The sequence below is a fragment of the Panthera uncia genome (assembly GCF_023721935.1).
Source record: "Panthera uncia isolate 11264 chromosome A1 unlocalized genomic scaffold, Puncia_PCG_1.0 HiC_scaffold_16, whole genome shotgun sequence".
NCBI classification, from domain to species: Eukaryota; Metazoa; Chordata; class Mammalia; order Carnivora; family Felidae; genus Panthera; species Panthera uncia.
In genome coordinates this window covers 28039033-28064834 of record NW_026057576.1, presented here as the reverse complement: position 1 = coordinate 28064834, position 25802 = coordinate 28039033, and the positions used below count along the sequence as shown (strand labels likewise).

The following is a 25802-nucleotide window of genomic DNA, read 5'->3' as shown; positions in this document are numbered from 1 at the left end:
CTTTTTAATTGGATAAATTTGACATGTAAATTTGACATGTATAAGTTTAAGATATGCAGGTGTTATTCTGATACATTTATATATAATGTGATTGCTGTTTTAGCAGTATTTATCACATTACCTAATGGCAGTATTTGTTGTCTATATTCATTATACTGTGTATTAAATCTCTAGGGCTTATATACTTACTACTTCTTGCCAGTTTGTACCCTTAAACAATATCAGCCTTAACCCTTCCAATCCCCTATTCCCTGGTAACAACAATTTTGCTTTCTGGTTTTTAGGAGTTTGACTTTTTTTAGATTCTACTTATAGGTGATATCATACAGTATGCTTGTCTTTTCTTTGACTTGTCTCATGTATTAGCATATTATGCTCAGGGTCCATCCATGTTGTTGCAAATGACAGGATATCCTCCTTTCTCGTGCCTGCATAGTATTCCATTGTATATATGTACTACATCTTTTTTGTCCATTCATCTGTTGATGGGCATTTAGGTATGGCCATACTTTGGCTCTTGTGAGTAATGCTGCAGTAAGTGTGGGAGTGCATATATCTTTTTGAAATCCTGTTTACATTTCCTTTGGATATATACCCAGAAGTGGAACTGGTGGGTCAGATCATAGATCTATTTTTATTTTTTTGAGGAACCTCCATATGTTCTCCATAGTGGTTAGACCAGTTTACATATAATTTTTATATAAGGATACCTTTTTTTACCACATAGTCGCCAGCAAGAAGGTAAATAATCTGAAGGTTTGAGGAGAACTCAGTTCCAGATAAAAGGCATTTATTTAAGTACAGTGTATGTATCTTGTTGATGAATTTAGGCTTTAACTCGGGAACATTTCTGTCAGCATTTCTTCCATGACAAATCCACTGTCCTTAAACCAGGCAGATAAGCAGTCCCAGTTGTTGATCTTGCATAATAGTTGAGATAGTCAACATGGAATGGTATTGTTTATTCTCTGAAAACTTCTTTCCGTGAAGTTTTTAAGCAGAATAAGAAGTTAATTGGCATTGCCCTCATCAGATAAGGACAGTTGTAACCAGACTTTGAAAATATTATCCTAGGGGCACCTGGGTGGCTCAGTCGGTTGAGCATCCAACTCTTGGTTTAGGCTCAGGTCATGATCTCACAGTTCGCAGGTTCAAGCCCCACATCGGGCTGCACCGAGCCTGTTTAGGATTCTCTATCTATCCCTCCCCAACTCATGTTGTCTCTCTCAAAATAAATAAAAAGAAAAAAACTTAAAAAAAATACATGTGTTAAAAATATTAACCTAGACATTGTTAATTAAAAGGAAGGGGTCAGGGCTGTATTTCCAATAAAGGATAAAACTGTATGTTTAAAGGAGAAAAAGGATGAATGTGTTCCTGCAGAATTAAAGAGGAGTAGTTGAAAATTGATCTCACCAATTACATGGATTGGGAAGTTTTGTTATGCTGCCCTGTGAGCAAATAAATCTTAGCATTTTGTATTTAAATGTGTTTAAGTAGAATTTTTTCTATTAAATATTTTTCATAGCCTTGTTTGCCTAAATAGGGTATACATTTCTCTAAAAGTATAATAATGCAGTATAAAGAAAAAAGAGTTTTAAAAACTAACTGCTTTTAAGATTTTCCCAAACATCTTTAGAATTTTCTTTCTTTTTTTTTTAAATTTTTTTTTAAATTTTTTTAAAAATTTTTTTAACGTTTATTTATTTTTGAGACAGAGAGAGACAGAGCATGAACAGGGGAGGGGCAGAGAGAGAGGGAGACACAGAATCTGAAACAGGCTCCAGGCTCTGAGCTGTCAGCACAGAGCCCGACGCGGGGCTCGAACTCACGGACCATGAGATCATGACCTGAGCCAAAGTCGGACGCTTAACCGACCAAGCCACCCAGGCGCCCCTAGAATTTTCTTTCTTATACTCCAAATTTTATGTTACAGTTTTTTGGAGGTTGTCTCATTTTTTTCCTTCAATGATATGTCAAGTACTTCTTTTCCTTTAAACAATTAAGGATGTACATCATTTTTAGTGGCTACAGAGTGGTTAGGAGCACAGGCTTTGGAATCCACCGGAATTGCCATTTGCTAGCTATACAACCTTTGATTTTCATAAAAACTAAATAATGTAATGGTATAAACTGTTTATTATAGACCATTTGTAGCAAGTGTTTAATAAAGGGTATAAAATGCCATAAAAGTGGGATTTCTCTTCCTAACATTTAGGTTGCTTAGAGTTTTCACTGTTAGAAAGAATGCTTCAGTGAGTACCCCTATGCAGGCATGTTTTCACATTTATTTCTGTTAAGCTCTAGAGGTAAGACTGCAGAATTACTTCTTATGAATATATTTTATATGTTGATAGCTGATACCAAGCTGTCTCCAGAAATGTTGGGCTAATTTATACTTTTGTAGAAATAACTTATTAAGTTATTTGGTAATAACTGGCTAATGTTTTTACAAAAAAGTAAAGCCATTAAAACTACTCTTATCCCACCCATGTAAATACCTAATGGATTAGATTAACTGTATTTGATTATTCTTTTCAGTACTTAACTAATGCAGAATAAAATTACATTTATTTATGTTTCTTTGAATATTGGTGAATGTATGTATTGTCTTGATTACTTTTAGTCAAGATTACTTTACTTGATTACTTGATTACTTGTATTACTTTTTGTCCATCTTCTGTTAGAATGTTGGATTTGTTTATAAGGGATCTTTGTTACGAACATTAACCCTGTGTCATATTTGTTGTAAATGTTTATTATTTGTCTTTCTTTTTTTTTTTAACTCTTAACTCCATTATAATTAACATAGTATATTCTTTGTCTTATTTTTTTTAATTTTTGCTATGCAGAATATTTGGATTCGTATCTAGTTAAGTTTAACATTATTTTACTTCATGTTTTTTTTTCATGTGTTTCTTTGATGTGAAAGATTAATATCAAGACATGGGAGGGACCATGGATTGGGGAATAGCTTTACTTTTTTCTAAGTAATTAACCAGAGTAAGTTTTAATATCTGGTAGAAGAGCTTCCCCTTAGCATTTCTCTTTTATAATTATGGGTATTTGTACATATTTGGTTTTCCAGATGAGCTTTATAATAACCTATGAAGTTCCCAAAAGAATCTTCTCGTCAAGCTTTTGATTGAAATAACAGTATTGTCTTATACCAGAAAAAAAGGTTGCATTGGTACTTCACCTTTCTTATGTCTTTTTCTTTAGAAATTTCAGAGCCAAGCATATCACCAGTAACAAGTACTGTCCCGCCAACCTCTGCATCAAATCAGCAGAAGGAAAAGAAGAGGAAAAAGGACCCTTCAAAGGGAAGATGGGTAGAAGGCATAACCTCTGAGGGTTACCATTACTATTATGATCTCATCACAGGAGGTAGGTCATTTAGGCATAGAAATAGTAAGGAACAATAACTGACAGTTAATTTTGTGTTAATATTAACACATTTAAGCAGTAGAAGAGTATAGCTTTACATCTTTGCCACAATAGTAAAAAAAGTTATGTGCCCTTTAAATACCCTTTTTGGGGCACCTCAGTGGCTCAGTTGGTTAAGTATCTGACTCGATTTCAGTTTAGGTCGTGATCTCATGGTTCCTGAGATTGAGTCTGGCAAGCTTTTTGGGATTCTCTCTCTCCCTCTTTCTTTGTCCCTTTCCTGCTCACTCCCCCCTGCTCCTCCCCCCCTCACATAAATGAATAAATAAATAAGTATACAAATAAGTATATAGTTATAGATATATATATATAATCCTCTTAGAATGACTTAACATCATACTTCATTAAAGCCTTAAGAATGGATTCCTTACAAATAAGTTAAAACTATATTTTTCTGAAAACTTTCCAAAACTATGAACTAAATGGAAATAAAACATCTTACATAGAAGTAAGGCGTTTCAGATCCACTTTGCAAATTGCAAGGATTCTTAAAATACTCTGTCAGAAAGATTTTTCTATCCAAAAGTGGACTGGGAACCAGAAGCCATTTTCTTTTTTTATGTAGCTGTCTTGATTACCTAGTAAAGAACTACCCCCTCCACCCCAGGTTAATGCTTTGGATATCACTTTCTGACAAAATACATAATGGTATTTTCAAGTGAGAATATCAAAAACATCTTTTTGTTTTCCTTTAAAACTAAATGTATTGGGGATTTTTGTTCCATATAAATTCTGAGATAAATACATTTTTTGTACATTTATGAAGCATCTTACTCTCAGAAACATAAAATTTAAGGTTAGAAATAAACATGATAAAAGGAGGAATTTTAAAGTGTTACAGTATAGAGATATAAGTAAGATTATAAAGGAACTCAGAATACTGAGGTATTAATTGTAATTATGTGGATCTGACAGATCACAGAAATTGCTTTTGAGCTGATCTGTAAGATGAGAGGATCAGGGGGGCCCTGGGTGGCTCAGGCAGTTAAGTATCTGACTTGGGCTCAGGTCATGATCTCACAGTTTGTGAGTTCGAGCCTTGCATCAGGCTCTCTGCTGTCAGCAACAGAGCTGCCTTTGGGTCCTCTGTCTCCCTCTGTCTCTCATCCACATGTGCACACACATTCTCTCTCTCTCTCAAAAATAAATAAATATTAAAAAAAAAACCAAACAGATGAGAGCATCAGGAATGATGTCTTATTCACTATTTACATCTCTAGCACCAAACACAGGGCCTAGCATGGTACAGACAATTTATAGATATTGATTGAAAAAAGATTATATACTAGGTTGTTACAAGGGTAAAGCAAGCTTTCTAAACAGGTGTAGTGATATGAAGCTTTAAAAAGTTTGAAAGTTTAGGGAATAGTCATCTGGTGGAGGTAAAACACACAGTTCTTTGAAGATGTCCTAGCAGAAGAAAGAGCCTGGAAAAATAGATTGGTGCCGTAGCATGGAGGATTAGGAGGATAATGCTGCCATTTACTGAGGTATGAAATGCAGAAAGAGTAAGTGAAAGTGGGACATAATGAATTCAGTTTTTGGTATGTTGAGGTTCAAGGTACCTCTAGAACATTCACATGGTAACATTCAATAGCTGATTAGAATCTGGAATTAGAGAGATAAATTGAGTCTACAAATGGAGATAATATATTAACTTTTAGGAGTATATGAGATCACAAGGAGAAAGGAGAGAACAAGAAATACAAAGAGTGGGCAGTACATATATTAAAGGAATGGAAAGAAGGAAAGCCAGAAAAAAGTTAAGTAAGAATGATCAGAAAGGAAATGAGATCAGAGTTAACCATGCAGAAAACCTTGGGTTACAAGTATTATTATAATTGTTATGGTTTTTAGAATCACAGTATTAGACTACATAGGAATAGTATTAATCACTCACCGTTTGCAATGAGCCTTAAGAGAAGTGCATGTGAGATAGTTCAGCAGTGAACCATGATTGTATGCTAGAGATCATAAGTCTTGCTCAGATTTACATTGAAACTGCTAATTATGTGTTCCTTCTAAATCCTATTGTCTGCTTCCTTTGTCTGCCATCCTACTGTATATACTCTTGTTCTCAGCAAGACCCTTGAACAACACAGGTATTAGGGGCACTGAAAATCTCCTTAAAACTTTTTTTAAACTACAGCTGACATGCAATGTTATATTAGTTTCAGATGTACAAAACAGTGATTTGACAATTCTGTACATTAACCGATGCTCTCCACAAGTGTAGTCACCATACAGCATTATTGCAGTATTATTGGCTGTATTCCCTTTGCTGTACTTTTCTTCATCTCTATGGCTTATTTATTTTATAACTGGAACTGTGAACCTGTTAATCCCCTTCACTTGTTTTATCTATCCTCCTTCTCCCCCCTTCTATAACCACCAGTTCTCAGTATTTAAGAGTCTGATTTGTTTTGTCGTTTTTTTAGACTACACATGTAAATGAAATTATATGGTATTTGTCTTTCTCTGTCTGACCTACTTCACTTAGCATAATATTCTCTAGGTTCATCCATGCTGTCACAAATGGCAAAATTATAATTTTTATGGCGAAGTAATATTCCATTGTGTGTGTGTGCATGTGTGTGAGAGAGAGAGAGTTGTGAAAGAGCTATGTATCTCACATTTTTATCCATTCATCTATCAGTGAACACTTAGGTTGCTTCTATATCCTGGCTATTATAAATAAATGCTGCAATAAACATAGGGTACGTATATCTTTTCGAGTTAGTGTTTCATTTTCTTTGGATATATGTCTGTAGTGGAATTACAGGATCATAGGGTATTTTATAACTTTTGACTCCCCAAAAACTTAACTACTAATAGCCTATTGTTGACTGGAAGCCTTATGGATAACACAGTCAATTGACACATATTTTGTGTATGTGTTGTATACTGTATTCTTACAGTAATACCTTATTAATTTTTTCATTTCTAGACTACATGGTTCATCTAGTTTTTTCAAATTGTCACAAATCTCTAAAAAAATTCTCAGTTTATTTATTGAAAAAAATCTGCTTATAAGTGGACCCATGCAGTTCAAACTCCTGTTGTTCAAGGGTCACCTGTACTTATTTTTTCCTGCATCCTTCATCTTGTTCCTCTTCTGAGTCATTCTTTCTGTCCCTCACTTTCCCCTCCCCAGGATGTTAAACTGCCATCTCATACCTTCAGAACTTACCAAGCCTGGGGTGCCTGCCTGGCTCAGTCTGAAGACCATGTGACTCTTGATCTCTGGGTTGTGAATTCAAGCCCCAAACTGGGTGTAGAGATTACTAACAAAAAAATAAATAAAAAACTTAAAAACTTTTCAAACCTGAATTCTGTGAAGTCTTTAGGAGAAGTCCTACCTGGCTCTAATAATTCCTTTGAAAGTACCGGTAATTTCTAATCCTTCATTCAGTTCTTCCTTCTTGGTTAAATATTATTCACATGTGTTCTATACAGTATTACTGGGATATATGTTCTTTTTATTTTTCAATTATATTTTTAATTATAGATCTGCAGTGTTTTGTACACATTGAATATCTTGTAAATTTTTGCCAAATTTTTTGAAGTTTTTCTTCTTTTTAAGCGAAAAAATTTTGTAAATGCAATATATTTTGCTTTAAGCATCCCAGTGGGAGAGACCTGAAGGATTTCAAGGAAACTTAAAAAAGGTAACTGAAGCACATTGATAGTGTCTTTGCTTTATTCTTTAAACTGATTGGTTCCCGGGGTTTTTATAGAGTTATCATAAGCTAATTTTCTTCCAAATAAGCCCTTTCTACACACTTTGTTCCTTTATTTCTTTAATTCTTTTGTGAGAAGGCTGGGTGGAAGAAGAAAAGTGGTATCTACCTAAAAACTCCATGTAGGGCAAATATCAGTTGATTAACAGTCAGTTGCCATTCAAGATGTCCCTACCCGTCTGCAAAGAATTGTTCCTGGCTTTCAGAGGTGAGATAGTCTCTCCCTGAGAGTTGGCTCAGTATTAACACAAACCAAGCATCCTGACTATAGTCAGTACTGTCACCCCTAACTCCTGGTGTCAAGAGAAAAGGAAAGGTAGTTGACTCTGCCTTAGTTATTTAACATAGTAAAACTACATCATTGTCTTCAGTTTATGCTTTTTTTTCCCCCTCCCAATAGACAGCAGGGAAGACTGTTTGGGTAGAAGGTTTAAGCGAAGATGGTTATACCTACTATTATAATACAGAAACAGGAGGTAAGTATTACCTTTGATTATTCTAACTATATAGAATTGTACCTGAAACTGCTTAGTAGCCTGCTGATAAAGAAAACTTGGGGGTTTTAGTATAGTGATAAACATGTTTCTATAGCAAGTATGTATTACTTTTTGTTGTTTGAAAACAATACAATAGGAAAGCAGAAAGATTCTCATTTATAATATACTGTACTGCTTATTATTCTCAATCGATACCCCATTCACAAATTTTAAAAATCATTTTAACTTTCACTGCCATTATTGATTTTTATTGTGACTGTTATAGGAGTATAATCATTAACTTGGAAGGTACCTTAGAAATCATCTAATTCAACTTGCCTTTTTTCCTTTTCTAAAAATCAAAACAAGCTATTTTAGCAGTGGCTGAAATTGTCAAATTTTCATTTTTACTAATTCAATAACGTTTTGGTTATATATGAATATAAAATATAACTACTGTTACCTAGTTATTATGTAGGTTTTTCAAATTAAGATTTTATCTAATTTAATTTTATAAAATGGGTTATCAAGTAATTGTATTTAGTTTCTACTATAATTAAATTTACCAGGATGTGTATAGTATCAATATAACTTTAGGAGACTTTATTAATTAAATTTCTACTATCGAAAACCCTCTACATACCATTAAATCTTTTAGGGGGAAGAGGCCTTCTTAGCCTCCAAGTAGATACCTAGCCTGCCCAGTGATAGTAATCATTCTATCTCAGTAAAATTGCAGTACTGAGTCTTTCTAAAGATAAAATAATATAGTGATACAGCTAGAGAGTTGGATCTGAGTTTAATGCATAGCTTCTTCCCTTAGCAGCTATATGATTGTGGGCAAGTCACTAAACCTATAGCTGCTCTTATGTAAAGTAGAAGTGATTATATGTACTATCTTCGGTCATGAGGGTCACGTATCTATAGTTCTCAGAACAGTACCTGATACATAGTAAGTGCTTAAGTTATTTACTTCCTGAAAGTTTTTTTATTTATGTGAAATATAGATAAGGAAATAATGTTTTTATTAATGTTGGAAAGCATCCTTTTTTTTTTTTTTTTGTAAGATTTTATTTTTAAGTAATCTCTACACCCAACATGGGGCTCAAACTAACTCATAATCCCCAGATCAAGAGTTGCACACTCCACCAACTGAGCCAGCCAGGTGCCCCGGAAAGCATCCTCTTTAATAAGAGACAAATTGATTTGCCCTCAAACAGTTCCAGTTTATGTCTAGATGAGTATAATTATTAACAGAGCCCCTTTTGCTCTTAAAAACTGTCTCAGTTGGGCAGTAAATCTTAGAATCCCTTTTCCTTTTATTAAATGAAAAGTAGAGAATAACTGCAAGATAATTAGAAATGCTGTCATTTCTAGACCACTGGATGGCAGTAGAATTCAGTGGAGATTATTTTTTTCCTAGTATAAAAATGACAAATTATATTCATTCAGATCTTCACTGTATGATTTCACTTTGTGAGAATCCCAGGAAATCTTTGTGATAAATAAAGATTTATAAATTCCAGGAAATCTGATATGTGTTCAATATCACATATTGGTGTAAGTTATGAGAGTCTTTAGAAGGTATTGCCCAATTCTTAGGTCTCTTTCCTTTGGGGCTGTAGTTATACATCTAGAGAATCCAGATTGAAATCAGCTTCTAAAAGGTAAAAGAGCAAGAGCTTTGGAAACTCTTATTTAAGTTATCTTCTTAAATGAATGATGGTGGGAAATAAATGCAATGTTGTTATTTAATACTATATTGTAAAAAAAAAAAAAGGTTAAAAAAAGTAATGTATTTTAAGTGATAGGGAATGTTATATCGGGAGTTATTTCTGAATAGAATTGGTAATAAGTAAATAACACGACTATTAAAATGTGTTGAATAGAATCCAGATGGGAAAAACCTGATGATTTCATTCCACATTCTGGCGACCTGCTTTCTAATAAAGTCAGTGAAAACTCACTTGATACCCTAGAAGAGTCCAAATCATCAGATTCTCATAGTGATTCTGATGGGGAGCAGGAAGCAGAAAAAGGAGAGGCCTCTACAGAAACACAAAAGCCAAAAATAAAGTTTAAGGTAGGTTCTTGTTTTATTCTTTACAAAACTGTAACAATTTAAAGCTTGACAGACTTACCTAGTTTTCTGGTGGAAGATAGAAATAAAACCAAGACGTGTATTTTTAGCAAATGGATAGATGGTTATTACCATTTATTAGTATCCGTTTGGTAGCAAGACAATCAGTTAATTGTCCTCATTAACTGTCCTCTCCTCATTAGGAGTTAGACCTCCTAAGTTTGAAATGCCTCTAACATCCAGAGAGCTGTCTGAACATACAAGGCTGAGTATCTAGGCTAGAACTACTAATTTGAGTATTATCAGCTTACTAGTAGTAATTTAAATCTCAGATTGGGTGAGATAACCTAGGAAAATGATTTTGGGTAACATTAAACGTTTCAGTGACTGGCAGGGAAAGAGGAGCCCACAGTGAAAAGAGTGGCTAGAAAGTTATACAGAGAAGCAAAATCTAATATCCAAGAAGCCAAAGGAATAGAGAACATCAAGGATTAATTAGGTCTAGGAAAAGAAAAACGTCCATTGAATTTTACAATAAAGAAGGCCTTAAGCCCTTCCTGCAGTTTTACCAGAGTTTGGGGTGGTGGAACTCAGATTGTATTGTACAGCTGAAACTAGTATTATACTATATATTAACTAACTGGAATTTGAATAAAAATTAAAAAAAAAAGATTTTAGAGGAAGGACAACTGTTTCACGGTGTATATGTGGTTTGGATATGAAATGAAAAGTAGAAATTAGTTGACAGGCTGATGGCTGCACATTGACTCTTAATCATGAGAGGTTTATGGTGGTGATGTGTTAAGAGGGACTCCACAAAGGAGATAGAAAGGGGATACCAATAAGGGTAGGCAGGCTGGTCATGGAGCAAGGAATAAACTCATTTTCGGTAAGAAGATAAGGTTTTCCTTTAAGAAGTAGGACTATGGATGAGTTGGTATCAGGGAAGAAATTGAGAGTCATACCCTTTTAGCCTTAGTTTACTCATTCATAAAGAAATTAAGATTGCTTGCTGAGAGTGAGGAGCTTTGAAGAGCTTGACAACACTAATGGATTGAAACAGTCACTCAGCTGGGGTGTGAGACGAATTGAACCAAGTAATAGGATTCACAGGTGGTACTGAGTCCCCAGCCATAGCCGGAAGGTAAAATCAGTCATTTCTGTAGTATTGTTAGTCCTCCTTTTGTGATCTTTCCAGCAAGAGCTCAGGTGACAAGGCAAAAATGACACATAGCATTGATTCATGGTTGACATTACTGACCTGAGAAGTGAAGAAAATTCAAGGATGCTGGAGAGAGAGTATTTTGAGACCACATATAGGATCTCATCATAGTTTTGATTTGTATTTCCATGATGATGAGTGATGCTGAGCATCTTTTCATGTGTCTATTGGCCATCTGGATTTCTTCTTTGCAAAAATAGCTGTTCATGTCTTCTGCCCATTTTTTCAATTATTTGTTTTTTGGATGTTTGTATAAGTTCTTTATGTATTTTAGATATTAACCCTTTATGGGATGTGTCATCTTCAAATATTTTCTCCCATTAAGTAGGTTACCTTTTAGTTTTGTTGATTGTTTGCTTTGCTATGCAGAAACTATTTATTTTGATATAGTCCCAGTAGTTTATTTTTGCTCTTTTTTCCCTTCCCTCAGGAGACATATCTAGAAAATGTTGCTACAGCCCATATCAGAAACATTACCACCTATGTTCTTTTCTAGGATTTTTATGGTTTTAGGTCTCACATTTAGGCTTTTAATCCATTTTGAATTTTTTTTGTGTGTATGGTTTAAGAAAATGGTCCAGTTTCATTTTTTTGCATGTAGCTGACCGGTTTTCCCAACACCATTTATTGTAAAGTCTTTTTCCCATTGTATAGTCTTTTCCCATTGTATAGTCTTTGTCAAAGATTAATTGACCATATAATTGTGGGTTCATTTCCGGCTTTTCTGTTTTGTTCCATGGATCCAAGTGTCTATTTCTGTGCCAGTACCATACTCTTTTGATCACTACAGCTTTGTAATACAACTTGAAGTCTGTGATTTTTTTTTCCCCTCTTAGTAACACTTGACACACCAATGATTGGATAAGTCTGTGTTGAAATTTTTTAGGTCCTATACAATAGACAGTCATGGGGACAAAGATATTTAAGGGTGCAGGCAAAAATATATATTTCTAAAATGATTCCCTGTGGACATGGAGCTCTGTAATGAAGGATGTAAAATCTGTCAGCGTCACTGATCATCAGGGAAATGCAAATAAAAAGTATAAGGAGCGGGGCACCTGGGTGACTCAGTCAGTTGAGTGTCCCACTTCAGCTCAGGTCATGATCTTGTAGTTCACGAGTTTGAGCCCCGTGTCAGGCTCTGTGCTGACAGCTTAGAGCCTGGAGGCTGCTTTGGATTCTGTTGTCTCCCTGTCTCTCTGCCCCTCCCCCACTTACACTCTGTCTCTCTCTCTCTCAAACATAAACAAACATTAAACAAACAAATTTTTTTAAATGAAAACTACAAGGAGATACCACTTCACAGCTCCGAGAATAGCTAAAATCAAAAACAGTAAACAGGTGTTGGCAAGGATGTAGAGAAAAAGGAACCCCCTCACACTGTTGTTAGGAATGCAAACTGGTGGAGCCATTGTGGAAAACAGTATGGAGGTTCCTCAAAAAAATTAAAAATAGAACTACCCTAGGATCCAGTAATCACACTACTGGGTATTTACCCAAAAAATACAAAAACACAAACTCAGAGGGTTACATGCACCTGTATGTTTATTACAACATTATTTACAATAGCCAAACTATGGAAGCACCCCAAGTGCTCATGGATAAAGAAGATGTGTATATATAGTGTATATATACACAGTGGAATATTATTTGGCCACAAAAAAGGAGTGAAATCTTGCCATTTGCAAAGAAATGGATGGAGCTAGAAAGTATAATGGTAAGCAAAATAAGTCAGTCACAGGAAGACAAATGCTATATTATTTCATTCGTATGTAGAATTTAAGAAACAACGCAAATGGGCAAAGGAAAAAAAGACAAACCAGGAAACTGAACCTTAGCTATAGAGAATAAGCTGATAGTTACCAGAGGGAAGGTGGGTGGGGGGATGGGTAGAGTAGTTTATGGGGATTAAAGAATACACTTCCAATGTTTTAAAGAATGATCAAAAATAAATAAAATGATTCACTATGGATGTGGATCTCTGTAATGATGAGGTCAGCAAACTAAGGACACAGAGAAGTTAAGGCATTAGAGATGGTATTGAGGTTATAGACAGGAGGTAAGGAAGGGAGGAAGCCAGAAGAATAACTTACTGTAGTTAGAAGGGGGGACTTTTAGAGTTTAAAATTTCACAAGTGGGACATTTTTGAGTGATGACATAATTCAAATTAAAAAGGAACATAGATGTGAGGATTTACTATTTGAATACTACCTATGTACTAGGCGCTATGTATGATGGAAAATATATAACATTAGGTGACTGAAATATAGCGAAAGGCACAGTCCTTGATTTTGAGGCTCACAAAACAGGCTAGGGAATTTTTAAGGTCCAGAATGATGAGTTGAATAGAAAGAACATGGTAAAAAACAACAACAAAAAATATGGTAAAGACATCAGTGTATATGGGATAGTGGCCAAAGGTCATTAGCTCATGTAAGGAAGCGTGGAAGACAACTGTATAGGAGGTGATATACGCTCCAGAGGAGGAGGCATTTATTACATTGCATTAGAATCAAAGCATAAATTATGATCTCTAAAAATCTGTTATTAAAAAGAAGTCAGAGCTTGGAAACAGTGAAGAGAATGCTAAAAGCAGATGCTGCTTCCTATCTTTATGATGGAACAGCATGAGGGAATGAGTTAATATCCACTTAAAGAATTACAGAACAGTGTCCTAGGATCACCACACATGGTTGTGCATTTTGAAAAGAGGCTGAAATCTAGTGCATGGTCCCTTTGCCAACCTGGATCGTAGGGCTTTGTTATTCCAGATGAAGGGGTGCCATAAGAATTCCAATCCTAGGCAGGGGCTCCCATAGGACCTGCTTCTCCCTCAAGGGTGTGTCTTTTCTCATTTCATGGTTAGCAGTTATTGACTCCACTGAGGCTTTGGCACTGTCCTCAATGTAAAGACAGATTTCAGTTAAGACTGATAGGTTGAGGGAGTTCTTTACAAAGACAGTATAGAAAGGTTTAATGGCATGGCATTAACTTCAGAAAAGGTACAGTGTAAGGGGAGATGACTGTAGAATATGTAAGTAAGGAGAGAAGGCAGAAAAGAGTATTAAAAAGGCCAGTGTATGTCTTTAATGGTGGAATGTTAATACAATTGTTTTAAAAGCCAGCCTTAGTAGCACCTGTGCGGCTCAGTTGTTTGAGCGTCCAGCTCTTAGTTTTGGCTCAGATCATGATCTCACGATTAGTGAGTTCGAGCCCCGAGTCAGTGCTTGGGATTCTCTGTCTCCTTCTCTCTCTGCCCCTCCCTGACTCGCTCTGTCTCTGTCTCTCTCAAAATAAATAACCTTTAAATAAATATATGCATACATACATATATACATAACAGCCTACAGGGCACCTGGGTGGCTCAGTCAGTTAAGCATACATAACAGCCTTGACCATGATGTCTTATCATTTTAGACATAATAACCTAATCAAGTATTAAAATTCTTTTATGTATATTTGTTGTTATGTGCAAATTAAAAATACTGAGGTAATGTATTATTTAAATCAATAATAAGACTATGTTAAAGAAATTACATCCTTATAATTTTGCTTAAAGTATGTTTTTTCTTGACTTTGGCATTTCAGGAAAAAAATAAAAATAGTGACAAAGGAACTGAACCAGAAACACAGAAAGAAAAAACTACCCAAGAGCAAAATTCATCAGGTCCAAATGAAGAAAAATCCAAAGCTCATAAAAAATCAAACCCGTATGGAGAATGGCAAGAGATTAAACAAGAAGTTGAGTCTCAGTAAGTACCTGAAACTTAACCCACTCTTCCTACAAATTGTATTGTATATCTCAGTACTTCCTTCCATACATTTCAGTAACTCATTTCAAGGATAAGGTGCTCTTGGAAGGTGTGGCTCATTTCTTTTATTTCTAGAATGGTTTTATTTCTTCTAACTAAGTATTCTTAAATATTTTAAAATGTAAACTGTGGTTATTTAAAAAAAAATTTTTTTTAATGTTTATTTTTGAGACAGAGAGAGACAGAGCATGAACGGGGGAGGGTCAGAGAGAGGGAGACACAGAATCTGAAGCAGGCTCCAGGCTCAAGCTGTCAGCACAGAGCCTGACATGGGGCTCGAACTCACGGACTGTGAGATCATGACCTGAGCTGAAGTTGGATGCTTAACCGACTGAGCCACCCAGGCGCCCCAAAACTGTGGTTATTTTAAAAAGTAAGCTAATGGGTTTTTTGATAGAGATGCCAATATATGTTTATTTTAATTCCAGTATAGTCAACATACAGTGTTATATTTGTTTCAGGTATACAATATAGTGATTTAACGATTCTGTATATTACTCGTCCAGGCTAATGATTATTTTGATTCCTACCCAAACATAGCATTTCTTTTTTTTTTTTTTGAATGTTAAATATTTTGTAGTTTCATTGAGTTTAATTGAATCGGAGTACAAAACTTATGCATATTAATTTGTAGCTCATTAACATATTATGTACATATTACAAACAAAACCATTCTAGACAATACTGGGTTTCCAAAGAATTTTTTCTTTTTTTTATATATATTTATATATTTTTTAAATTTAAATTTTAGTTTTTTAATTTGCATCCATATTAGTTAGCATATAGTGCAACAGTAATTTCAGGAGTAGATTCCTTAATGCCCCTTACCCACTTAGCCCATCCCCCCTCCCACAACCCCTCCAGTAACCCTCTGTTCTCCATATTTAAGAGTCTCTTATGTCTTGTCCCCCTCCCTGTTTTTATATTATTTTTGCTTCCCTTCACCTGTTTTGTATCTTAAAGTCCTCATATGAGTGAAGTCATATGATATGTGTCTTTCTCTGACTAATTTCGCTTAGCATAATATCCTCTAGTTCCATCCACGTAGTTGAAAATGGCAAGATTTCATTCTTTTTGATTGCTGAGTAATACTCCATCGTATATATACATATACCACATCTTCTTCATCCATTCATCCATTGATGGACATTTGGGCTCTTTCCATATTTTGGCTATTGTTGACAGTGCTGCTATAAACATTGGGGTGCATGTGTCCCTTCGAAACAGCATACCTGTATTCCTCGGATAAATACCTAGTAGTGCAATTGCTAGATCGTAGGGTAGTTCTATTTTTAAGTTTTTGAAGAACCTCCATACTATTTTCCAGAGTGGCTGCACCAGTTTGCATTCCCACCAGCAGTGCAAAAGAGATCCTCTCTCCGCCTGCTCGCCAACATCTGTTGTTGGCAGAGTTCTTAATGTTAGCCATTCTGACAGGTGTGAGGTAGTATCTCATTGTGGTTTTGTGTTTCCCTGATGATGAGTGATGTTGAGCATTTTGTCATGTGTTGGTTGGCCATCTGGATGTCTTCTTTGGAAGTGTCTATTCGTGTCTTTTGCCCATTTCTTCACTGGATTATTTGTTTTTTGGGTGTTGAGTTTGATAAGTTCTTTATAGATTTTGGATACTAACCCTTTATCTGATACGTCGTTTGCAAATATCTTCTCCCATTCCGTCAATTGCCTTTTAGTTTTGCTGATTGTTTCCTTCACTGTGCAGCTTTTTCTTTTGATGAGGTCCCAATAGTTCATTTTTGCCATAGCATTTCTTGTGACCACAGATTCAGACACTAACTCATACCATTTATATATGAACATTGTCACACTCACCATCCATATTCTGTCGGAGAAACAAATACCTGCATATTTAATGAAGGCTTCCATAGATCTGAAGAGCAGAAAAAAAGCTTATTTTGTTACTGTCTTGAAAATGGTTTATTGCAGTTCAGCAAAGTTTTAAAGCCAGTATTCAAGAAACAGAACAGTTTTATCAATTAAACCAGTATCATGGTGGGGATGTTACCTGATTTGTATTACTAGGTTTGTATTACTAGCTCACATGTTTAAATTACTGTCTTGAGAGTATTTACACAATAAAAGGAAGACTTCACTCCCAGCTCCACAAATTAGTGTTTCTTAAATGTTTAAGTCTTCAGGTGAATAAAAAAAAAAGTACGAGTTAGCAGTTTTTCTTCAAAATATTAATGCTTTGAGATGATAGTTTAGATGACTACTCTGTGGATACTTTTACAGTGAAATTATTTATAGTTAAAACTGTACTTTAATGAAAAGATTGTATTTTTTCATAAGATAGAGTAACACAAGTTTTGGCCAGCTTTGTACCGATGGTTTGACTTACGATTTTTCAACTTTAAGATGGTGCAAAAGCAATATGCATTCAATAGAAACCACACTTCCAATTTTGAACTTTTTCCTCGGCCTAGCAGTACCCTGCCATACAATACTCTGTACACTGTCAGGCACCCATGCAATCATGAGGGTAAACAGCCAGTATACTTAGAACCATTCTGTTTTTCACCATCAGTATGGTATTCAATTAATTATATGAGATATTCAATACTTTATATAAAATAGGCTTTGTGGTGAAGGATTTTCCCCAATTTAGGCTACTGTACATGTTCTGAGCTCATTTAAGGTAGGCTAGGTTATGATGTTAAGTTGATTAGGTGTACTAAATGCATTTTCAGTTTACAGTATTTTCCATTTACAGTGGATTTATCAGGACACATAACCCCATCATAAGGGAAGATCTATATGCAATTCTAATAAGAATTAATTCTGTAGGGGGCACCTAGGGTGGCTCAGTCAGTTAAGTGTCCACCTCTTGATTTTGGCTCAGGCATGATTTCACAGTTCATGAATTCAAGCCCTGCATTGGGCTGTGTGTTGACAATGCAGAGCCTGCTTGAAATTGTCTCTCTCCCTCTCTCTCTACCCCTTCCCTGCTCCCACGCTCTCTCTACTTCAAATAAATGAACTTTGACAAAACAATTTTGTAGGGATAACATACCATAGTATAGATTAGAACTGCTGTCAAAATGTTACTATTGTTATGAGAGTTTAGGTTGTATTTGTTACTGTGATAATAGATAAAATGCGTTCAATGCAGCATACTGCCAAGCACCATGATAAGCATACTGACTGTATATACTGAAATTGCAGAAATAACAGGCTGCATTACTTCAGCCCCTGAATGATTTTTTAAGTGACTTACAATAGGAAAGTGGTCTTACTATACCAACATTTCTTATAGTTAAAGTTAAGATTTCTTGAAATTCTTGAAATTTCTTGAAATTTCTGTGTGGTAAGTGTACTGTATGTAAAACCATGCTTGTCAAATTTTAACATTGTCAGTCATTTTAACATGTGATGGATTATGTCTGACTTCGCAAGTAGATAAGCCTAATTTCTTAAGAGGTTCCCCCCTAAAAATAACCAATATATTTTGATTATGGAAAATTTTTGAAATTGAAGAAAAGTTTAAGAATAACTGTTTAGTTACCCAGAGATAATAGTAACATTTTGGAGTATCTTCCTCAGCTTTTATCTTTTTCCCTACTTAGTATTGTATTATTAATATCCTTGTACTTTGTTAAAATTTTGTAAATGTTATTTTTTTTTAAGTTTATGTATTTATTTTGAGTCGGGAGGGTCAGAGAGGAGAAAGAGAATCCCAAGCAGGGTTCACACTCCCAGCATGGAGCCCAGTGCGGAGCTTGAACCCACGAACCGTGAGATCATAACTTGAGCTGAAACCAAGATTTGGATGCTCAACCAATTGAACCACCCAGGCGCCCCTATAAGTGTTATTTTTAACTGCTATATAATATTAATCTTTTAAGATGTGCTTTCATTTTACTCAGCCATTCCCTGTTAGGCAGTTAGATTATTTTTGCACATTTTGTCGTCATAACATTCTGATTACTATATAGATATATCACTCTGTACACATTCCTGACAATTTCTAGAAATGGAATACCTGTTGAAAGGATGTGAACATGTTGAAAATCTTGATTCACAGTGCCGAATTACTTTCCAGAAAGAGCATACCAATCTATACTCCATCAGCAGTTTCTGAAAATGTCTGTCCCATTGGACCCTTTCAGCATTAGCTATTTCTAAATTTTTTAAGTATTTTCTATTCAGCAAAAAATATCTCATTTTAGTTTTCTTTGATTTACTCATAAATTTTTTTCATATATTAGTGTTTTGTATTTACTCTTCTGTAAATTATTGGTAGTCCCTGTACATTTTTCCATTGAATTGTTAGTCTTCTCTAAGCTCCTTTTGTAGTACAGATGCTAACCATTGATTAGTTGTAGGTATTGTGGATTTTCCACATCTCTAGTTTGACTGTTAATTGTGTTTATAATGGTTTCAGATGTGCACAATTTCATCAGGTTTAACTAGTCCAATTGTTTTTCCTTTTGTGATCTATTTTATTGATGTCATTTTCCATCCAGAAGTCAAATATGTACTTGTATTTCCTTCTGGTTTGTGTGGTCTGTCAACTATTTAATGCATCATATGAGATGAGATTCTAAAGTAGTTGTTTATCCTACCTGCCCAACTAGTTTTGCCAGTACCATTCTTCCCCAGTTTTATGTACCATTCTTTCCCCCACTTTTTTAAGTGACACTTATTTTTTAATCTTTTTTTTAAGTTTATTTATTTATTTTGAAAGAGAGGGCATGCGCACAAGTGGGGGCAGAGCATAGAGAGAGAGAGAGGGAGAGAGAGAATCCCAAGCAGGCTCCACACTGGCAGTGCAGAGGGTGAGGCAGGACTTGAACTCACAAACCCACGAGATCATGACCTGAGCCGAAGTTGTATACTTAACAGATGCTTAACTGACTGAGCCACCCATACGCCCCTAGTCTTGTGTTTAATTCTCGAGTTTACCAGTTTGTTTCTAGCTGCTTTTTTTGTTCCATTAGCCTATCTATTCTTGTGATAGTACTGTAAAGATGTAATTATTGTAATTTAATTATATGCTTTTATACGATATGTTCTGACATCTGGTGGTATGTCCTTTATTTTTTTTAATTTTCTTAAGTAGTTCCTTCCTGTTTTTTTTTTTTTTTTTTTAATATTTATTTATTATTGAGAGTCAGAGACAGAGCGTGAGCATGGGAGGGGCAGAGAGAGGGGGAGACACAGAATCTGAAGCAGGCTCCAGGCTCTTGAGTTGTCAGCACAGAGCCTGATGCGGGGCTTGAACTCACAAACTGCGAGACCATGACCTGAGCCAAAGTCGGACACCCAACCGGCTGAGCCACCCAGGCGCCCTATCCTGTTTTGTTTTTCTTTTCATTCTTTTCCAGACAAATTAAATCCTTTTGTAAATGTTCAACAGCTACAATCTAATTTTAGTCAAAATGATTGAAATTATATTTTATTTGTTGAATTTGATTTTTAAAAAATTGACATGTTTTCAGTATTTTATGTTTTCACCCAAAAACGTCGCATATCTGTTTTTACTCAAGTCATCAGGTATGATTCTCTACACAACTTTTGTAGCTGCCTCTTTGTGAGTCTCATACTTGGATTCTTGAATATAGGCAAGGTAGCCATTTAGTCTACCTTAGTTCACTTCTGCACCCAAAAAAGTAAAAACAGTGCCTGGCACACAGTAAATCCTTAGTAAATGTTAAGTACATAAACTTTTACATGTTTTGCTTTTTGTAAATTGTGGATTTAACCCATGTTTTCTACTATTTTTTTAACCAGTAATTATAGTATGAAGAAGCTTGAGTCCAATTGTGGTGCTGAATTATTGTATTATTTATAAAACTTATTTTTTTGAATCTTGGGTTTTTCATGAAGAAATTTGTCTGCAAATATTTTGTAATCCTTTTTCTGCTGATTTTACTTCCCATTTATTTCATGTTCTATTTTAGTTAGATTTTCATACTCCGTGGTATAGTGATGAAAGTGAGCATTTATGTTTTCTGATTTCAGTGGAAATGTCTCTAAAATTTATATTAAGGATTATATTGACTATTGGCTTAAGATAGATAATTTTTATTATGTTGAGGAAGCATGCTTTATTTCCAGATTTTTAAAGGATTATTAACAGGGACACCTGCGTGGCTCAGTTGGTTAAGCGCCCGACTTCAGCTCAGGTCATGATCTCACTTTTTGTGAGTTGGAGCCCCACATCGGGCTCTGTGCTAACAGCTCAGAACCTGGAGCTGCTTCAGATTCTGTGTCTCCCTCTCGCTCTGTCCTCCCCTGCCTCCATTCTCTCTTTTTCTCTCAAAAATAATGATTAAAAAAAAGGACTATTAAGTAGCTTTTGATGAATTTCACTGGTGGTAGCTTTAATGGTGGTCTATAGTTTAATTGTGTTTTTGTTAGATGTGTGATATCGTTATCAGATTTTTGTATACAACTTATGCTAAATAAAGTGAATTAGGTAGTTTTCCATTTTTATTTATGCTTTTTTCCCCCAGTAACTTTGCAGTATCTTTTTTTTTTCCAGTAACTTTCCATTCGTTCATATTCTAGAATACAAGTTTCTCAGCAATTAGAAAGTTTAAAAGAAAATACTAGTATAGTCCTCTGGTCCTGGAATTCTAGGGGAGTTAATTTTTTTATAACTTACTGGTTTCTTGCTTACTATCTTTGTGACTATGGGCAAATTGCCTAATGTACCTAAGCCTCGATTTCTTCATCTGTAAAATGCCATAATAATAGTTCTAATTTCTAATTTATTGTGAGGAATAAATTAAAAAGACAAATCAAAGGCACCTGGGTGGCTCAATTGGTTTAGCAACCAACTCTTGATTTCAGCTCAAGTCATGATCTCATGATTCATGGGATTGAGCCCCACATCCAGCTCCATGCTGACAGTGCGGAGTCTGCTTGTAGTTTCCCTTCTCCCTCTCTCTGCTCCTTCCCCACTTATGCTCCCCCCCCAAAATAAATAAATGCAAAGTAAAAAATAAAAAGCAACACAGCATCACTATGCAGTTGGTCTCTAGAACATCTAAATACTCAATAACTTACACGCTTGCAGCTGTTGTTCTTGAGGAGTGGAGGATTCTTGAGTACTAGTTTTGGTAATTTATATTTATATTCCCTAGAATTAATATTCCCTAGAATCTTTTTTTTTTTTTTAATGGTTATTTTTGAAAGAACGTGAATGGGGAAGGGTCAGAGAGAGAGAGAATCTGAAGCAGGCTCCAGTGTCTGAGCTGTCAGCACAGAGCTCAACATGGGGCTTCAGCTCATGAACTGCAAGATCATGACCTGAGCCAAAGTCAGACCCATTATTGACTGAGCCGCACAGGCACCACTCCCTAAGATCCCATCAAAGCTTAAATTTTAAAACATATGGTAATACATTGAACTTTCTGTATAGCTTGAGTTTTTCAGGTGTTAATGCCTCCTTTTGTTTTTATTTTATTTTTTTATTTTTTTATTTTAAAAAAAAATTTTTTTTAACGTTTATTTACCTTTGAGACAGAGAGAGACAGAGCATGAACGGGGGAGGGGCAGAGAGAGAGGGAGGCACAGAATCGGAAGCAGCCTCCAGGCTCTGAACCATCAGCCCAGAGCCCGACGCGGGGCTCGAACTCACGGACCGCGAGATCGCGACCTGAGCTGAAGTCGGACACTCAACCGACTGAGCCACCCAGGCGCCCCTTTTATTTTTTTAAATATTTTTTAATTTACATCCAGGTTAGCATATGGTGCAACAATGATTTCAGGAGTAGATTCCTTAACTCCCTTAACCCATTTAGCCCATCCCCCCTCCCACAACCCCTTCAGCAACCCTCTGTTCTCTATAAGAGTCTCTTATGATTTGTCCTCCTCCCTGTTTTTATATTATTTTTGCTTCCCTTCCCTTGTGTTCATCTGTTTTGTATCTTAATTAAAGTCCTCATATGAGTGAAGTCATACGATATTTGTCTTTCTCTAATTTTGCTTAGCATAATACCCCCTAGTTCCATCCATGTGGTTGCAAATGGCAAGATTTCATTCTTTTTAATTGCCGAGTAATACTCTATTGTATATATACCAACTGAGCCAACCCTCAGGGTGCTCCATTGTATGTATATATACCACATCTTCGGGATAGCCGTTGAATTTATGGATGGCTTTGAGCAGCATGGACATTTTAACAGTATTCATTCATCTGATTCTTGAACATGTACTATCTTTGCATTTGTGTCGTTTTCAGTTTTTTCATCAGTGCCTTGTACTTTTCAGTGTACAGATCTTCCACCTCTTCTGTTAAATTTATCACTGAGTATTTTACTGTTTACAATGATATTGTAAATGGGTTTTTATTTTTTTTAGATATTTTGTTGTTAAGTGCATGCAAACAACTGATTTCTGGGTGTTGATTTTGTATCATTCAACTTTACTGAACTCACTGATTAGTTCTAACAGTTTTTTGGTGGAGTCTTTAGGATTTTCTGTGTATAATATGTATCATCTACAAACAGAGACACTTTTCCTTCTTCCTTTGTAATTTGGATGTCTTTTATTTATTTATTTCTTCTTGCTTGATTGCTTTGGCTAGGACTTCTGGTACTATGTTGAATGGGAGTGGTAAGAGTGGGTATCCTTGTCTTGTTTTTCATATTACAGGAAAGCTTTCCATCTTTCACCATTCAGTATGATGTTGGCTGTGGGTTTATTATATATGGCCTTTGTGATTTTGAAATATGTTCATTCTATATCCAGTTCATTGAATGTTTTTTATCATGAAAAGATGTACTTTGTTAGTTTTCCTGCCTGTTGAAATTATCTTTCATTCTATTAATGGTATATCACAATTCATTTGCAAATGTTGAACCATCCTTGTATCTTGGGGATGAATCCCACTTGGTCATGCTGTATGATTCTTTTAATGTGCTGTTGAATTCAGTTCACAAGCAATTTGTTGAAAATTTTTGCCATCTATATTCATCAGGGGTATTTGTCTGTAATTTTCTTTTCTTGTGGTGTCCTGCTCTGGCTTTGGTATCGAGTAATACATGCCTACTGTAATGAGTTTGGGAGTGTTCCCTTCTCTTCAATATTTTGTTAATTACTGTTAGTTCTTCTATAAATAGTTGGTAGAATTCACCAGTGCATCTGGTCTTGGGCTCTTTGTGTTGGCATTTTTTGATTACTGGTTCAATATCCTTATTACTGGTCTGTTCAGATTTTCAGTTTTATCATGATTCAGCCTTAGTAGGTTGTGTGTTTCTAGGAATGTATCCATTTCTTCTAGGTTATCCAATTGGTTGGTGTACAGTTGTTCATGGTAGTTTCTTATGATGGTTTGTAGTTCTGTGGTGTCTATTGAAATGTCTTCTCTTTCATTTCTTCTGATTTATTTGGATCTTTTTTTTTTTCCCTCATTCTAGCTAAAGGTTTGTTAATTCTGTTTTTCTTTTCAATGAACCATCTCGTAGGTTTCTTACTGTGTTCTATTCTGGCTTCTGTTTCTGCTGTGATCCCTGTTATTTCCTTCTTTTTGCTAACTTTGGGCTTAGTTTGTACTTTTTTCTAGTTTTAAGTTGTTTGAGATATTTCTTTTTTCTTAACATAGGCATTTATTGCAAAACCTCCCTCTTAGAACGACTTCTGCAGCATTCTATAGTTTTGGATATGTTGTGTTTCCTTTTATATTTCAACATTTTTTTTTTTAATCTCCCTTCCCTTCTTGGCCTTGTTAGCTGTTGAGCAGTTTATTTCCACATTTTTGTGAATTTTCTAGATTTTTTCCTGTTGACCTCTAGTTTCTTGCCATTTGGTCAGAAAAGATACTTGGTATTATTTCAGTCTTAAACTTGCTAAGATTTGTTTTCTGACATATCATATGATCTGTCCTAAGGAATGTTCCATGTGTGCTTGAGAAGAATGTGTAGTCTGCTGTTACATAGAATGTTCTGTAGATTATATTAGATCCACTTAGTCTAAAAAGTATGATCAAGTCCAGTGTTTCCTTGCTGATTTTCTGTCTGTGTGATCTATCCATTATTGCAAGTATCATACTGTACTCCCCTGCTATTTGTTGGAGTCTGTTTTTCCCTTCCAATCTATGAATATTTGCTTAATTTATTTAGATTCTGCAATTTGGGGTACATACATTTGCACCTTGATGACAATGATATAATTGTTATGTCTTTTTGATGGAATGACCCCCTTTTCATTATATAATGGCTTTTTTTTTTTTTTTTTTTTTGTTTTTTTATACCATTTTTGGCTTAAAGTCTGTTTTGTCTGCTATAACTATAGTTATCCTTGCTTTCTTTTGGTTTCCATTCTCATGGAGTACTTTTTTCTGTCCCTTCACTTTGAGCCTGTGTGTGTCTTTAAATCAGATGCAAATCTCTTACAGGCAGCATATGGTTGGTTCTGGTTTTTTGTTGTTTTTTTGTTTGTTTGTTTGTTTTTAATCCACCTAAGCATCCTGTGTGTGTGTGTGTATATATGTATATATATTTTTTAAACGTTTATTTATTTTTGAGAGAGACACAGAGTATGAGCGGGGAAGGGACAGAGAGAGAGGGAAACACAGAATCCCAAGCAGCTCCAGGCTCTGAGCTGTTAGCACAGAGCCCACATGGGGCTCGAACCCACAAGTCATGAGATCATGACCTGAGCCGAAGTTGGACAGTCACCCGACGGAGCCTCCCAGTTACCTCTTTTCTATATATCTTTTTAAGATTGTATTTTTAAGTACTCTCTACACCCAATATGGGGCTTAAACTCACACCCCCAAGATCAAGAGTCACATGCTCCACCGCCTAAGCCAGCCAGGTGCCCTAGCATTCTTAATCTTTGATTGGAGAATTTAATATATAATTGTTTTTTGGCTATTTTGTTATTCCTTTTCCCACCCCCACTCTTGCTGCTTTCCTTTCTGAATTCATAGTAATATGCCTTGATTCCCTTCTCTTTATCTTTTGTGAATCTACTTTAGGTTTTTGCTTTGTAATTACTATGGTGCTTTTATTAAAAATTTTATACATATTATAGAGTACTTTACACTGATAAAA

The 25802-nt window shown here is 35.3% G+C and overlaps 1 protein-coding gene across 2 annotated transcripts in view; it reads left to right on the top strand.

Annotated features, from left to right (window-relative positions):
- The window catches only part of WBP4 (WW domain binding protein 4), a 66910-nt gene that overhangs the window by 4106 nt on the left and 37002 nt on the right, over nucleotides 1-25802 (top strand). For both annotated transcript variants that reach the window (XM_049647028.1, XM_049647027.1), the window contains exons 5-9: nucleotides 3223-3387; nucleotides 7069-7115; nucleotides 7588-7663; nucleotides 9553-9746; nucleotides 14555-14718. In XM_049647028.1, coding sequence (XP_049502985.1) covers nucleotides 3223-3387; nucleotides 7069-7115; nucleotides 7588-7663; nucleotides 9553-9746; nucleotides 14555-14718 — 646 coding nt within the window. The remainder of the gene's footprint in view (nucleotides 1-3222; nucleotides 3388-7068; nucleotides 7116-7587; nucleotides 7664-9552; nucleotides 9747-14554; nucleotides 14719-25802) is intronic.